General features: G+C 62.8%; 2 protein-coding genes across 3 annotated transcripts; one reads left to right on the top strand and one right to left on the bottom strand.

Moving 5' to 3' along the window:
- Nucleotides 1-186: 186 nt before the first annotated feature.
- Nucleotides 187-10,751, top strand: CFB (complement factor B). Its single transcript, XM_059715243.1, has 18 exons — nucleotides 187-510; nucleotides 1,293-1,508; nucleotides 2,221-2,406; nucleotides 2,826-2,999; nucleotides 3,612-3,707; nucleotides 3,942-4,078; nucleotides 4,231-4,369; nucleotides 4,796-4,948; nucleotides 5,492-5,593; nucleotides 6,098-6,235; nucleotides 6,742-6,839; nucleotides 8,189-8,306; nucleotides 8,565-8,724; nucleotides 8,885-8,964; nucleotides 9,133-9,245; nucleotides 9,623-9,755; nucleotides 9,836-9,885; nucleotides 10,511-10,751. The coding sequence occupies exons 1-18, from the start codon at nucleotides 447-449 to the stop codon at nucleotides 10,670-10,672; spliced, it is 2,319 nt and encodes a 772-aa protein (XP_059571226.1). The 5' UTR covers nucleotides 187-446; the 3' UTR covers nucleotides 10,673-10,751.
- A 269-nt stretch (nucleotides 10,752-11,020) lies between these two features.
- Nucleotides 11,021-16,320, bottom strand: NELFE (negative elongation factor complex member E). 2 transcript variants are annotated; one of them, XM_019479463.2, is made up of 11 exons: nucleotides 16,250-16,320; nucleotides 14,803-14,886; nucleotides 14,415-14,487; nucleotides 13,715-13,860; nucleotides 13,526-13,600; nucleotides 13,371-13,405; nucleotides 12,816-13,033; nucleotides 11,893-12,037; nucleotides 11,628-11,682; nucleotides 11,401-11,503; nucleotides 11,021-11,172 (listed from the first exon to the last, which is right to left on the bottom strand). In XM_019479463.2, the coding sequence occupies exons 2-11, from the start codon at nucleotides 14,875-14,877 to the stop codon at nucleotides 11,099-11,101; spliced, it is 999 nt and encodes a 332-aa protein (XP_019335008.2). In that variant the 5' UTR covers nucleotides 14,878-14,886; nucleotides 16,250-16,320; the 3' UTR covers nucleotides 11,021-11,098. The 2 variants fall into 2 exon arrangements, with proteins under 2 accessions (XP_019335008.2, XP_019335007.2); XM_019479462.2 differs by lacking the exon at nucleotides 16,250-16,320 and adding an exon at nucleotides 16,085-16,174.
- Nucleotides 16,321-16,368: the final 48 nt, after the last annotated feature.

Here is a 16,368-nt window from a genome sequence, read left to right as displayed (position 1 = left end):
AGGGTTCTTTGGCAGGGGGTCTGGGTCCTGGGCAGGGTGCCTGGACACCTGGGTTCGCTCCACACCCTGTTCCAGGGAATGCAGGTGTTGGCCGGGGCAACAGGGAAGTAGCAACCAATGGAGGGGTTGCGGGGGGGTTGGGCCGCACCCTTTGCCTCCCCCCTGTCTCTTCTTCCCAGAACTCACCTGCTTCCCCCCCTCCCTGGGGTGACCCTCCCCTCTGTCCCGATGCCTGGGTTCTCTCTGCATCCCCCCCGCCCCTTCCTCTGCAAGATCCCCTCCCCACACCCTGCGGGGAATCCCCCCTGTCCTCCCCAGAGCTATTTCCCAGAAGGGGGGGTGACGCAAGAGCAGGGCTGCCCCCCCTCCAGGCTTCCCTCCCCAGCCCCAACCCAGCCGGACAGACGAGAGAGCTGCGGAGGAAGAGGACGGACAAACGGACAGACATGGGCCCGAGGGCACTGATCCGGATCTTGGCCTGCCTCCTGCTCCTGGTCCCGGCTGGCTCCGGTGGGTGGCCCCCACCTGCCTCACAGATCGGGCTGGATCGGGACCTCTCCCTACCCCCAACCTTGCCATGGGCTTCCCTGGGTGCTGGGCATGCGACCAATGCTGGGGTGGGTGGAGAGGGCCAAGTGGAACAACCCCCCCCCCACACACACACACTCACAACCCTCAGGATCAGGCCTGGATTGGGACCCTCAGTAGGGTCTGGATCCTTCCACCCCCACCCCGACAATGTCCTTCCTGGGCCTCACAATGCGACCAGGTCTGGGGTGGGGCAAAAGCCAAGTGGAACAATGCCTCCCCCAAGCCACAGGATCAGGCCCCCCAGCCCTCATGCTCAGGATCAGGCCCAGATTAGGCTTAGATTGAGACCTTCAGCCCCCTCCCAGGATCCTGCCTCCAGGATCAGACCCACATCGGGACCCCTACCCCCTAGGACTGGACCCAGATTGGGACCCCTAGCCCTCCCCAGGGTTGGGACCCACTACCCCCAGGATCAGACCCATATCGGGGCCCCCAGACCTTCACAATCAGGCCTGGATCAGCACCCCCAGCCCCTCTCAGGATTGTTCCTGCCTGTCCCTAGGATCAGGACCCCCTCAGCGCCTCCCCCAGAATCAGGCCCTCTGCCTCAGGATCAGGCCATATGAGGACCCCCTGCCCCCCCGGACCAGGCCCCCTGCCCCCAGGATCGGGGCCCCTAACCAGCAGGTGGCCTAGGATCGAGTTCCCACCAACCCTCCAGGATCAGGCCCACATGACCCTGGCCATGCTGTGTCCCCCAGGGGCGGCAGTTGCAGCGGAGGGCAGCTGCGACCCGGAGGGGGCCCCGATCCTGGGGGGCCAGGCGGAGGTGGCAGATAGGGGCCGATGGCTGCGCTACATATGCCCAGAGGGGAAGTACCCGCACCCCGTAGCCCTGCGCGCCTGCCGCAGCAACGGCATGTGGAGCCCTCTACGGGACACCCAGAACCGGGTTGTGGCCAAGGCTGAGTGCCGAGGTGGGTCTGGGTGGGACCTGGAGGCAGGGCTGGGGTGATTTGGTGGGGTGGAGTCTGTCTTGGGGGGTCTGAGGTCACCAGTGGGGCTGAAGAGGTCACTGAGAGGAGCTGGGAAGTCCTTAGGGATTTAGGGGGAGTCTCAGGGGGTCATTGGGATGGTCTGGCGGGGTTAGAGTCACCAGGGAGAGCTGCGGGGACTGGAGGAGGCAGAGAGGTTTTGTGGGAATTGGGGAGAGTCTGGGTTTCCTGAGAGGGTCTGGGGGATTTTGGAGGGTCTCAGGGGGTCTGGAGTCACTGGGAGGGCTGGAGGGGTTGGGGGGGCTCTGAGGGTGTCACTGGGAGGAGCTGGGGGTCCTCAGGGATTTAGGTGGGTTTAAGGGGGGGGCTGAGATCAGCAAGGGGGGATCCTGGGGGATTTTAGGGGAGTTTCAGGGGGTGCTGTGGGGGATTTGAGGAGGGTCTAAGGGTGTCTGGGGGGAGTCTCTGGGATCACTGGGGAGGCTGGGGGCATTGGGAAGGGTCTGTCGGGGGGAGACTGGAGGACGGGGATGCAGGGCCAGCCAGAAAGACTGGGGGGTCGGGAGGATCTCAGGGGTGTGGGGGTCCTGTGGAGGGGCTGGGGGGTCCTGAGGTTGAAGGGACCCTGCAGAGAGGCTGGGCGGGGTCCTGGGGGGATCAGGAGTCCCAGCTGCCCCTAACCCCTGCCTCACAGTGGTTCGGTGCCCGGGACCGGTGGAGTTCCTGCATGGCACGTGGTGGCCACGCCAGGCCTGGTACAACATGAGCCAGGAGCTGACCTTCTCCTGCTTTGACGGCTTCACCCTGAGTGGCTCTGGTGTCCGCACCTGCCTGCCCCAGGGCACCTGGAGCGGCACCCCTGCCGTCTGTGATGATGGCGGTGAGTCGGGGGGGTGGGGGGATGGGGCAGGGGCACCTGCCAGCCCAGACAGACACCCTGCCTTGCACAAGCAGGCACTGGCCGTAGCCACACGGACCAGCAGACACCAGGCCACAGACAGACAGATGGATGGACAGACCCCAGCCCTAGACAGACAGACGGATAGATAGCCCCAGTCAGACAGACAGAAGGACAGATGGACCTTGGCCCCAGACAGTGGTCCCAGGCAGGCAGACAGCCAGCCACGAGTCCCAGACAAATGGGAAGACATCCACCCTGGATGGACAGACAGACCCTGGCGCCAGAGGAACAGACATGGCGGGCGGGGCGTGAACAGATGGAGAGCTGGGTGGGAGGCCAGGGGGGAAACTGGATGCACCTCTGACCCTTGACCTCTGACCTGTGCCCTGTCCCCCCAGGGGGCCACTGTCCAGCGCTGGGGGTTCCAGTGGGGGCCACTGTATCGGGCGGGGGCTTGCGGGCTGAGGACGAGGTGCAGTACCGGTGCCGGTCTGGCCTGACCCTACTTGGCTCCGCACATCGCACCTGCCTAGAGGACCGCACCTGGAGTGGGACACCCCCCCTCTGCCGCAGTGAGTGCTGGGGGGCTGGGAGGGGCTAGAGGGGTTCTGGGGGTCACCAGAGGGGAGGTTGAGGGGGTCTTGGGGGATTTGGGGAGGGTCTAAGGGGGTCTTGGGGAGACTGGGGGGTGATAGGATCACCAGGAGGATCTGGGGGGACCCCAGTGGATTTGGGGAGGGTCTGTGGGGTCTTAAGGGGGCTGGGGGGTTTGGGGGAGAATCTGAGGTCACAGAGGGTCTGGGGGACTTTGAGGGACCTCAGGGGGTTTTGGGGAGTCTGGGGTCACTGTGGGGGCTGGGAGCATTCAGTGGTGGGGTCTGAGGTCACTGGGGGGTGGTCCTGGAGGGGCTGGGGTGAATGGGGGGGTGTGAGCACTCAGGTGATCTGGGGAGGCACTGGAGGGGTCTTGGGGGGGCCTAGAGAGACCCTGAGTCCCTGGGGAGGCAGGGGGTCTCCTCTGCCACCATCAACACCTGGGGGGGTGAGGGGACCCCCCCTTTGGCACTGTACCTGGGGTGGGCTGGGAGATCTCCCCAAAGGCAGGAGGCCGGGGGGGATCCCAGAGGTGGGGGCAGGGCTGGGAGGGGCCATGCTGACTACCCCCCTCACACTGTGACCCCTAGCGCCGTACGCCTATGACACACCCCGTGACGTGGCTGCCGCCTTCCTGGCCTCCCTGTCCGAGACCGTGGAGAAGGCCGAGGCCAACACCTCCCTCAGTCAGTTTGGGGGAGAAGGGACTGGTTTGGGGGGGCAGGGCTGGAGGGAGGGGGGTAATTTTAAGGGTGTAGGGGGTGAGGGAGGGCCAGGGGTGGTTGGGGGCAGGGCTGCATTGTGGGGGGTGGGGTCAGGATAGCGGGGAACCACGGGTCTCTAGGAAGGGTCTGGGTGCCAGGCTGAGGCTCTCCAGGTTTGTGGGGGGTAGCCACCTGCCTTCTGACCCTTGACTGCAGGTGACAGCCAGAAGCGGCGCATCCGCATTGAGCCAGGTGGCACCATGAACATTTACCTGCTGCTCGATGCCTCTGACAGCATCGGCACCGACAACTTCACCCGCTCCCGCGACGCTCTCAGCCAGCTTGTCGAGAAGGTGGGCCCCCCTGACTTGCTGGGAGCACCCCAGGATCCCCCAAATATGTCCTCCCCTTCCACCCATGGCACCTCAAAGCCATGCTGTGCCTCCCCCAACCCAGTATCTGCCCTTCCCCCACCACTGCCCTCCCTGATGCCATGCCCCCCCAGGTCTCCAGCTACGGGGTGTTCCCACACTACAGCCTCATCACCTTTGCCAGCGAGCCCCACGTGGTTATCAGCACCCAGGACGCCCGCAGTGCCGATGCTAACTGGGTGCGTGAGCAGCTTGAGGGCCTCAAATACAAGGGTGAGCAGGGGTGTGGAAATCCCAGGCTGGCATGGGGGAGAGGGGCAGAGGCAGGGCAGAGACGGGAGCAGGAGCTGGGGCTGGAGGGAGTAGTGGTGCAAGAACCAGGGCTGGGGCAGGGACAAGAGCTGAGGATGGAAGGGGGTGGGGTGCAAGAGCTGGGGTCAAAAAGGGGCTGGGGGACAAGACTGGAAAAAAGGGAAGACCATAGAGCAGCCAGGAGAAGAGAGACCAGAGTGTCCCTAGTGCCTACACCTCTGTGTGGTGCTATGGGGCCACCTGAAGGTGGAGGGTGGGACTGCACCCAGCCAGATCTGCCCCCTGGCCCCTCCCACCCCCTGTTCCTGCCCCACTCAGCCCCCAGGGGAGACAGAGAGGGGGTCTGTGACCACCCAGGCGAGGCCCTGACCCCTTATTGCCCCCCAGACCATGCGTACAAGGCAGGCACCAACACTCGGGCAGCACTGGAGGCCGTCTACCACATGCTGGTGCAGCAGGAGGAGGAGCAGCTGCGGCATGGCCCCGCCCCAGCCCCTGTTGTCAACTCCACCCGCCACGTCCTGATCATCATGACCGATGGTGAGTGGGGCCAGACCCCTGGGACCCACCGATCACCCCCTGGACTCTCTAGAGCCTCCTTGGGCCCTCTGGCACCCTGAGACCTCAGTGACAGCCCCTGAACCTCTCCAGACCCATCCTGTGCCCCCTGACACCTTCCAGACCTCTCCACTATCCCCGAGACCCAACAGGCACCCCATCTCCCTTGGCACTCCCTGGACCCCCCCCAACCCCAGTACCCCTTGGATCCCCTCCATAACCTAGCCCCCCTGATCCCCACAATAACCCTTGGGTCTCCCTTATACCCCAGATCCCCCTGGACCTCCCCTGGACTGTCAAACTCTCTCTTGCCCCAATAACTCCTGGACCCTGCCATACCCCATGGACACCTTCTGGATCCCCCAAGCCTCCCCTGACTTCCCCCCAGACCTTCTAACTCCCCTCAGACACCCCTGACACCCCTACCCCACCCACGGGCTCCGCAGCAGACCTCCCCGTCTCCCCAAACCAGCATCAGGGCCCCCCCCCCAGTCCAGCTGGAGTCCCCCCTTTGCCTCCCACCAGGCAAAACGAATATGGGGGGATCTCCAGTGCCCGTCGTCAAGCAGATCCGGGAGATGTTGAGCATTGGCCGTGACATCCACAATCCCCGGGAGGATTTCCTGGGTGAGCAGGGCTGGGGGGTATTGGGGGTAGAGGGGGGTTGGGGGATCTGGAGGGGCCATATGGGCAGGAGTGGGAGCTGGGGGGCAGAAGCCAGGTGTGGGAAGGGCGGGGGGGGGGGGGCAGGGCAGAGCAGTGGGGTGTGGTCTGGCTGGGTGCAGTTCCACTGTCCACCACTGGGGACCCCATAGCTCCAAGTGGTCTTATAGGCACTAGGGACACTCTGGCCCATCTTCCCCTGGCATTTCTATGGTCTCCTCCCTATTCCAAGGAGGTAGCAATGGGACTGTGGGGTCCCATACATGTAATATTTCAGGCTGGAGGGGGTCCATGTGGTTCAACTCACCTAATGTGTTGCGTCCCATGTATGTGTTCAAGGGTCAGGGTCCATGGGGTTCCGGACTCACCCTGTGTGACATGTGGCGTGTCCCAAATGAGTACGTGTTCAGGTTGGGGAGGGGATCAGGGTCTGTGTGGTTCCATGCTCACCTGTGTGTCATGTCACAGACATATATGTGTTCGGTGTGGGGGCCATGGTGCACCTGGAGAACATCAACGAGTTGGCCTCAAAGAAGCCTGATGAGCGCCACGTCTTCTACCTGCGCGACCTCACCGACCTCCAGCAGGCCTTCCATGACATGATTGGTATGCCCACTCCCCCGGGGACCCAGGCATCTGGGAAAGCCCCCCCCACAGGAGATCCAGGCATCTGAGAGAGTCCCCATCACCCTCACAGAGGACCCAGACACCCAGAAGGGCCCCCCCACCACTGTCTCAGGGACCCAGGCATCTGGGAGACCCTGCCCCCTACCTTCCAGGGACCCAGGGGTCCAGGAGAGCTCTCCCTACCCCCCACAAGGGACCCAGGTGTCTAGGGGAGTCCCCAACACCCTCCTGGGGGGACCCAGGCATCCAGGACACCCCCAACCATCTGAGAGACACCCCCTCTACCCCCAGGGGACCCAGGTGTCCTGAAGGCACCCTGTCATCCATCTGGAAGACCACCCCCCTCTCTACCACCAGGGGATTGAGGCACCAGGGAGACCCCCCCACACTTACTCCAGGTGACTGAGGCATCCTGGAGACAATCCCCTGCTGAGCAGGGAGAGAACCCAGGTGTCCTGACCCCCCACTTCTTCCCACCCCTGCAGATGAGAGCGAGACGCTGAGCATGTGTGGGCTGGGCTGGGAATTCGAGAAGGCCAGGGACCAGCAGAAGAACCCCTGGCACGTGGGGATCACCATCACTGTGAGCATGATGCCATCACCCCCCACAGCCCTTCCCCTTGCCCTTATCCCAGGCCCCACCCCACCCCCATGTGACACCAGCACCATCCATCATCTGACACCACTGAGAACAGTCCAGCTCCATCCTCTTTGCAATCACCCATCATGAAGTTGAATGCAGGGTTGCAAGGGACCTAAGCAGATCATCAAGCTGACCCTCTGCCACGGGCAGGAAAGGATGCTGGGGTCAAATGACTGTCTAGCCTCCTTTTGAAGACCCCCCAGGGTAGGGGCGAGCACCACTTCCCTTGAAAGTTGGTTCCAGCTCCTAGCCGCCCTGACAGTCCTGGTAGTGCCCCGGGGGAACAGGGACTCTCCCATTGCCTGCTGGTCCCCCTTGGCAAGTTTATAGGCGGCCACCAGATCCCCTCTCAGCCTTCTTTTGCGAAGGCTGAACAGGTTCAGGTCCCGTAGCCTCTCCTCATAGGGCCTGCCCTGCTGCCCCGATCATGCGAGCGGTCCTCCTCTGGACCCTGCTACCCATTGCCACTGCCATTACTTATTGCTCTTGCCTACTGCTATGGCTAGTGCCCTGGCTGTTGCTATTGCCTGCAGGTCTGAAGACAATGAAGGAGTTGAAGGCTGGTATTAAATCTCCCTCCATCTTCCCCTCTCCAGACCACATAAGCCCAGCTATAGCCTGTGTGTTGCCATTACCTATTAATTACCCATTAATGACCTACTGATACCCTTGTTGTTGCCTATCAGTTGACATTACCTCTAACTGTAACTTATCTTTCCTGCTATTGCTGATCGGTTGCTATTGCCTGTTGCTACTGTCTATGGCTCTCAACTATTCCCATTGCTGCTTCCTGTCCCTGGGGCACCATGTCGTTGTCTAGCTGGACAGTCCCGGTGTTCAGAGGCCGGTCCTGGCTCGCTGGTGGGAATTACACTGAGCCTCAATGCAGGGCACAGCCTGGCTGAGGCCCTGGCACACCATCCCGCTACCATCCCCACTCCCAGAGGGTGCCCTGGGATTTCTCTACGGTCAGCTGAAGCTATTTCCTATTGCATCTCACTGTTGCTCTTGCCTACGGCTGCAGCTTCATGCTGTCAAGCTGCCCCTGGACACCCAGCTACTGCCCCCAGCCCACCGCGGCCACAAATCCTCTGCTTTCAGCTCCCTGTTCTGGGGTTGCTGGCATGCGGGGCATGAAGGCATTGTTCTCCACCCCCTTCTCCTTTCAACCCTTGTGCGGGGCCCCTGTGGCACCCATGGGCTAGTGCAAGGCCAGCATCCACTGTGCAAGGCCAGTGCTCCTGTGTGGCACAAAGGTGCCCCCACCTGACCCCTCCTCCCACCCCTAGCGCCCAGGCAAGGGCCGGGAGACGTGCAAGGGGGCGCTGGTGTCACCGTACTTTGTGCTCACGGCCGCGCACTGCTTCACCATAGATGATAAAGCCAGTTGGATCACCGTGGACCTGGGTGAGTCAGGACACCAGGGTTCTTGGGGCAGGGAGTGGGAACTCAGATGCCTGGGGTCCTTGCAAGGCGAGCTGGGGCTGGGGGTGGCAGTAGGGGGGCTGGGAGCCAGGATACCTGGGTTCTCTGGAGACAGGGAAAGCCCCAGACACGTGGGTTCTGGGGTGGGGGTTGGGGACAGGGGGCTGGGAGCCCAGATGCCCGGGTTTCCTGTCCTTGGGGGGAAAGGGTAGCAGAGCTGGACGTTTGGGTTTCATGCAGGGGACCGCTCGCAGCCAATGACGGTGGAAAGGCTGCACTCGCACCCCATGTACAAAATTGGGGCAAAGGCGAGTGCTGGGATCCCCGAGTTCTACGATTACGACGTGGCCCTTGTGAAGCTGAACAAGGCGGCACGGGTGGGGATCGACAACGGCGTGCGGTGAGACCCTCATCCCCCCAGGCCTGCTGGTGCCCCTCACTCCTGACCTGCATCCCCCTGCCCCACCACCAGCCTTACCGGTGCCCCTCACTCCTGACTCACAGCCCTCTGCTCCCTGTTCCCCTGCAACTCACCCCCTTTTTCTCCCTCCTTTGGACAGCCCCATCTGCCTGCCCTGCACTGAGGGCACCACGCGGGCCCTGCGCCAGCGGCACCCTGGCACCACTTGCAAGGACCACGGTAAGGACCTTCACCCCCAACCTCCTCTGCCTGGCTGGTGCCCCTCACTCTCGACCCACAGCCCCGTGTCCCCCAGCCCAATGGTGCACCTCACTTGTGACCTGCAGCCCTTTGCCCCCCAGGCCTACCAGTGCCCCTCACTCCCAACCCACCCCCTCTCCCCAACAGAGCAGATGCTCCTGAACCCGGGTGATGTTGGTGCCTTTTTTGTGAACCAGCACCCGCATGAAGGGCGCCAGGTGCTGGAGCGCAAGAACGTGCTCGTCAAGTATGGTGACAAGGTGAGGAGACCTAGGTGTCTGGGGATCAGGAATCATTGAGCTCTGCCTCCTGTAGCAATCACCTCTAAGCCCTGGGCTGCGACCTCTGCCCCCAGGATTATGACTTCTGCTCCCAGGGCATGACCTCCTAATCTCTGCGGTCACGATCTCTGGCCCCTGCAGTTGTGACCTCTGCTCCCTGTCACTATAACCTCTGACTTGTCACTGGGCTGTGACCTCTCTGGGGTCGCAACCTCTGCCCCCAGGCTTGTGAACCTTGCCCCCTGTTCTCTGCCCCTCCCCCGTCATGGCCCTGACTTTTGCCACTGGGGATAGTAAGGCCCAATCTCCAGCACCATGACCTCCGACCCTGAGCGCCACGACCTCTGACTCCACAGCGGCCAGCATGCGAGGCAGATGCCCTTAAGGCCACCATCTACCGCAATGTGACCCGCATCGATGCCGTTGTGACCCCGCGCTTCTTATGCAGTGGTGGCATTGACCCCTACGTCGACCCCAACACCTGCAAGGGTGAGGCCCTGCCCCCAAACCCCCCCAACCCCCTCCCCCCCCCAGAGTCCGCCCCCTGATCCTTCTCTCCCCACCCCCAGGAGACTCCGGTGGACCGCTCATCATTGCCAAGGGCAAGCGCTACATCCAGGTGGGTCCACAATGCACCCAGCTCTGGGGTGCAGGGGGATTTTCAGTGGGTCCTACAAAAATGGCTGCTGGCACCTTAGCTCAATGACTCCCCCACACAAGGGAATGGGGGGGGCAGGGGAGAGGTGGAAATTTCAGGGGGTCCTATCAAAATGGAGACCAGTCCCATCACTCCCCGCCATCCAGAATGCGGTTGGTTGGTTGGGGGGGCAGGGAGGGGAAGACGGAGCCATTTTGGTAGGTGTTACCAATACGGGAGCTGACATTTTCTAGCCCCAGTCCCACCCTCAAAAACTGTATTTCAGGGGGTCCTACCAAAATGGAGGCCAATCCCAACCCTGCTCCCACTCCCCCCTACTCAGCCCCCACACAAAAACCCTCCAGGTGGTGACTGCTTGGGGAAGTGGGGGCCATTGTGGTGGGTCATACTAAAATGGCAGCCCACCCCATGCCCTCCACTACCCAGCTGGGAGGAGGGGGGAAATTTTAGGGGGGTCCTACTAAAATGGAGGCCAATCCCAGCTTCCCTTAAAACCATCCAGAGGTTGATAGATGGGTGGGGGAGGGAGAAGGGGCCCATTTTGGTGGGTCCTACCAAGACAGTGGCTGACAGCAGCACCCCACAGGTGGGCGTAATCAGCTGGGGCGTGGTGGACGTGTGCCGAGGGCAGAAGATGCAGGGCAAGAATCGGTCCCCAGCCTATGCCCGTGACTTCCACATCAACCTCTTCACTGTGCTGCCCTGGCTGCGGGAAATATTGGCCGACGAGGACCTCGGCTTCCTCTGAACCCCTCAAAGTCTCCTCAGCTCCCCGCCTCCAGCCCCCCAAGGGGGAGAACATAGAATAAACTTGGCTTCCAAATGGTTGCAGGTCCCTGTCTCTTTGCCAGGAGCCACTGTGGGGCTGGGGGGCGGGAGGCAGTAGGAGGTGCTACACTTGGGACGATCCCCCCGGGGGGCGCTGTGGGTCTGGGGTGGGGAGCAGCTACATTGACTCAGGTCTAGAAAGGGAGTGGGGGCTGGGAGCCTGGACACCTGGGTTCCATACCCTGCTCAGGGAGCCTCCCAGACTGGAGCACACTAGGCCTGGCAACCCTGGGGGTGTGGGGAGGTGATTGGAGCTCAAGGAAAGAAGCACAGGAAGGTTCCTTTAATGACTCTAATTAGCAAATGGAGATACAAACAAGACCCCAGCAAGTGGGGGGGGGGGGAGTCAGAATAGGTCCTCGTTGTAGACAACTTGGGTGCGCTTGTCACGGTGGGAGCCCTTGGCACTGTTCTTGACGGCTGTGCCCAGGAGAAAGCCTCAGTGGGGACGGAACCTAGGTGTCCGGGCTCCCAGTTTCCCCTGCTCCCATCCCTCAGACCCCAATCCCCTCTCACAGAACCCAGGTATCCAGGCTCCCAAGCCCCTCTGCTCTCACCCCCCAGACTTTCTTCCCCCCACCCAGAGAAACCAGGCATCCAGGTTCCTAGCTTCCAGCTCCCAGAGAACCCAAGTATACAGGCACTTACCCAGCGACCCCCAGACCGACTTGCCGGTGGCAGCGTCCAGCATGGGCTGCTTGCGGGCAATGCTCACTTTGAGCTGCACGTCCTCCACCACTGCTCCATTCAGCTGGGGGGAACCGGAGAGAGCGTTACACCAAACCCAATGCTCCCCAGAACCAGCTGCAGCTCCTGTCCCCGTTACGCCCAACCCTGCCCCCCACCAGAGCCAGCTGCATGCCGGGGGTCATTACCTCAGCGATGGCTTGATCAGCCGACTCCATCTTCTCATAGGTAACGAAGGCGCAGCTAGATAAGGAGGGAAACTGAGTCAGAGCCTGCCCCCCTGACGTAGCCAGCAGCAGCCTTAGACCCGCCCCACCACTTCCCAAACCCCACCTCTACCCCAGCCCCCCACACTTTATAGCCCTGCCCAGGTCTTCCCCAAGCCTCTACCCTCTACCCCAGCCCCTCCCCCTGCCTAGCCTTAGCCCTGCCCTCTGTCCCATCAGTGCCCACTTGCGGGGGTTGTCCATAGAGATGTCGATGATGGTGCCAAAGGGGGTGAAGGCAGAGCGCAGCAGTGCCTGCGTCATGTCGGCCCCATAGACGTAAACTGTGTTCCCCTTGCGTGGAGCCCGCCGGTCTGGGAACGAGTCTGAGCCTGGGGCGGGGGGAGGAGCGTGAGGGGGTCAGGGAACCCAGGTGTCTGGGTGCTCTGCCCCAACAAGCACCAGGGAGAACCCAGGCATCTGGGGACCTGCTTATCTTGTCCCCATACCACCAGGGGAGAACCCAGGTGTCCATGCTCCAGCTCCCTTGCTCTTACCCCCCCATCCCCTATTCCCTTCCTACAGAAACCAGGCATCCAGGGATGCCCCATCTTGACCCCACACCACCAAGGGAGAACCCGGGCACCTCCCATCCCACCCCCACACTGGGAGAGAACCCAGGCATCTGGGTTCCCAGTTCCCCTGCTCTCACCCCCCCAACCCCCACTCCCTAGAGAACCCAGGTGTCCAGGATCCAGTGGCAATGCGTAGGGGGTGCATGTGCACCCCCTGTGAGTGTTGGTGCACCCCCAGAGCGGCCATGCTTGCCACTTAGGCGATGGGCGGGGGGGCATGCAGGAGTGCCAGTGCCCCCCCTGCAAGGACTGGCTAAATCGCTGCAGCCACTCCCAGAAGCAGCTGCAGCCATTCCCAGTGGGATCGGACATGGGGGGATCCCCCCGTCAGCGGGACAGATTGCAGGGGGGGGTTGTGCCCCCCCTGACTAAAGCGCCACCAGTCGCCCATGCTGGGATCCCCCTAGCTAGACCCATTAAGCCCCAATCTAAGACCTGGGAGAAAACCCAGGCATCCGAGCTCCCAGCCCCCCTGCTCTCACCCCTAGCACCCCCTCCCCTCCCAGAGAGCCCCGGCATCTGGGCACAGCCATACGGCGGAAGCTGCTGTCACGGTCACGGTCACGATCACGGTCCCGGTCTCGGCTGCGGTCGCGGCTGCGGTCCCGATCCCGGTCTCGATCACGGTCCCGGTCCCGGCCACGGTCCCAGTCATAGGCGCTGCGGGGCCCCTCGCCACGCTCAGGGTCCTTGTCACCCCCGCGGGGCCCGTCCTCCTCGCTTTCCCGCAGCCGCTCGCTCGAGCTCACAAAGCTGAGGGGGCATGGCCCACAGGTCAGGGGGTGGGGCTATGGGAGGAGGCACCGCCTCCTGAGAGAGGGAGGAATACCTGGGGGTGGGGTCTCTAGGAAAGTGGGTGGGGTTGCAGTGGGGGTGGGGTCCCTGGTGGGTGGAGTCTCCTGGAGGAAATAAGGTCATGGGGAGGGGAGGGAAATCTCTATGGGGTGGGGTCAGGGTGGGGTTTTGGGGGTGGAGCCTCACAGGGGTGGAGGAGGCAGAATCTCCCAAGGTGAGTGGGCAGGTTTAGAGGTGCCCCTGGGGGGCGGAGTCTCCTGGGAGGGGGCAGGGTCATGCTGGGCTTTGCTCTCACCTGTCATAGAGCGACTTCCTTTGGGGGCGCCGGGACTAGAGCAAAGGGAAGGCAGAGGAGGGCAGTTACTCAGGGCTGCGAGAACCCAGGCATCTGGGCTCCCAAGCCCTGCTGCTCCCACCACCCTCCTCTGGAGAACCCAGGCGTCCAGCTACCTCTTGTGAGTCGTCATCAGCCGAGATGCTGCGCTGGAAAGGCTGGAACGTCGGGGCTGGGCCCTTCTCTGGGTCCTACAGGGAGGTGTGGCCATGAGGGGCAGGGCCTGGGCTGGCCCCACCCCTGGGTGCCAAGGCCCCACCCCCTAATGTTCTGCCCCGCCCTGGGCCCAGGACCTGCTCCCTGACCTTGAGTTTGCCCTCCAGTGTGCGGGAGCGCTTGAAGCCCGAGTTCTTGTTCTCGGCCTTGATAGCGCTGATGGCTCCCGTCTTCACCAACATCTTGGCCTGCTCAGTGGCCGTGGCTGTGTCCACTGCCGGCTGGTCTGAGATGGCTGCCAGGAGTGGGGAGGGGTGGAGGTGGAATGGGACCTAGGCACCTGAGCTTCCGGCACAGCCCTGCCAAAGCCCCGTGACCCTTGTGGCAGGGAACCAGGAGTCTGGGGATGTCAGCCAACCCGCTAGGCCTCGCTGCCCTCCCAGCAGGGAACCCAGGCATCTGGAGTGCCAGCCCCATTCAGATCCATGGGTCTCCCAGTAAAAAACCCAGGTGTCTGGGGGGTAAGCCCCACTCAGATCCATGGGTCTCCAGTAAGGCACCCAGGCAGCTGGATGCCAGCGCCATTCAGATCCTCAGGTAAAGAACCTTGGTGTCCGGGGCATTAGCCAACCTACAACGCCCGCCTGCCCTCTTAGCCCCAGGAGTTCAGGACGTGAGCTAACCTAAGACTCAATGCCCTGCCAGCAGGGAACCCAGATGTCCAGGTGGGCAGCACCCCCCCTCACTGGCTCCAAACTCCTAAACTCCTTTGCTCTCTGAGGAAGGAACCCAGGTGTCTGGGGCTCCCAGCACTCCCCTTCCCACAGGGAACCCAAGCGTCCAGCTCACAGCGCTTGATGCCGCCTTGGCTGGCCTGGCTGGTTGAGTTCTGCTGCTTCTTCAGAGCCATCAGTGCCTTCTTCTGTTGGGGGGGGAAAGAGGGAGACAATTTAGGGGGGGTGCTTCCTCTTCCACCCCATCTGACCACCCACTGCCCCCTCAGAGCCCCCCAGCACCCTCAGACCACCCAGAGCTGGGGGTGAGGCCTGGGAAGAGTTGGCCAACATTCCCAGCCCTCACCCCCTCAGCTCAGACCCCTTCCCCACTGCCCCCTCTGACCATTCAATCCCTCAACCCCCCCCCCATCCCAGCCCAGAGACCCCCAGCCTGCCTCTGCCCCTCAGAACACCCAATGCCCCCCTCAGTCCCCCCCCCAGAGCCCCCCCGTACCACTCACCTTCTTCTTGAGCTTGGCAAACTTCCTCTGCAGGGCCTCCTCCTCCTCGCTCAGCCCGGGCGGCAGTGTGAGCATGGTGCCAGCCTGCCGGGACAGTGGCCCACAACGCGCTGTTACAGCCCCCTGCCCCGTCCCAGTAGTCCTGGGGAGGGGGGTGGCTCACAATGCCCTGGGGCCTATGCCCATCCCAGGGACCTGAAGTGACTTCTACCTATCCCACAGTGCTCTGGGACTAACATTAAGCCCACTGAGCAGGGGTAGCCTCCACTTCTCCCACAATGCCCAGGGCTCTATGCCCACCCCACAAAGCTGCATCAGCCTCCACCAGTCCCACAATGCACTAGGGTCCACGGCCACCCCACAGAAACTGGGCAGCCCCTCTCTCTCTTCCCTTAATGCAATGGGGCCAAGACCAACCCTGCTGGTCTCCAGGAACTGACCACCACCCTCACGATGCCCTGGGGTCTGTGCTATCCCCCGCTGAGCCTGAGCAGTCTTGCTTATCGCTTCCCACAATGCACTGGGCCAACGCCAACCCCTGCTGGGCCGAGGAGGCCAATTACCAATCCCACGATGCCCTGGGGCCTATGCCGGCCCTCGCTGGTCTCTGGGTAGCCCATCACCAATCCCATGATCCTCTGGGGCCTACACCAACCCCTGCCAGTCTCCAAGATGCCAGTGCCAATCCCACAATGCCCTGGGGCTGCACCATCTCTGCTGGTTTCCAGCTAATAATTGGTGATGGGGTAGCCCATCACCAATCCCATGATGCCCTGGGGCCTACACCAACCCCTGCCAGTCTCCAAGATGCCAGTGCTAATCCCGTGATGCCCTGGGGCCTACGCCAACCCCGCAGAGCCTGAGCCACCCCAGGACCTGCTCCCACAATGCCCTGGGGCCTATGCCAAGTCCCACGGGCTCTGGGAACCCACTGTCAATCCCATGATGCCCTGGGGCCTATGCCAGCCCCGGTGACTCTGGGGAGCCCCCCCACCAGTCCCATGATGCCCTGGGGCCATGCCCACCAAGCACAACTAGGGCCACCCCATGACCTGCTCCCACAATGCCCTGGGGCCTGTGCCAACTTCTGGGCCCTCCCAGAATGTACCAGGGGCCCAACCCCGAGCTGCTCCCATGATGCCTCGGGGCTCATGTTCAACCTAAAGGAGGGGTGTCCTCCCAACGCGCTCCCATGATGCTTTGCAGACCGCCCCCCATCTCGGGGGGCATTAGGGGGATCCCCGTTCAGCTCCCTCCACCACCGCCCCTTTTTGACCCTTACCGCAACTCGTCCGCACCGCTCCCCGCCGCGCCAGACCCCCCCCCCCACCTGCGCGGCTGCGGTCTAGCCCCGCCCAACTCTTTATTTGCATAATCCGCCGAGCAACCGGCGCCCATTGGTGGAAGGGGGGGGGGTTGGCTCTGCCGCCCGGGGGGCGGGGCCTACCTGTGGCCGCCCATTGATGGAGGAAGTCTATATACGTTACGTCCGCCCCTCACGCGGGCCCTTCTGTCTGGTGTTACTTCCGCCTCTAGTCTCCCCAACTTCCGCCCCTCAGTGGAAGG

This window comes from Alligator mississippiensis, chromosome 11, assembly GCF_030867095.1.
Source record: "Alligator mississippiensis isolate rAllMis1 chromosome 11, rAllMis1, whole genome shotgun sequence".
Lineage (NCBI taxonomy): Eukaryota > Metazoa > Chordata > Crocodylia > Alligatoridae > Alligator > Alligator mississippiensis.
This window is presented reverse-complemented; position numbering and strand designations above follow the sequence as displayed.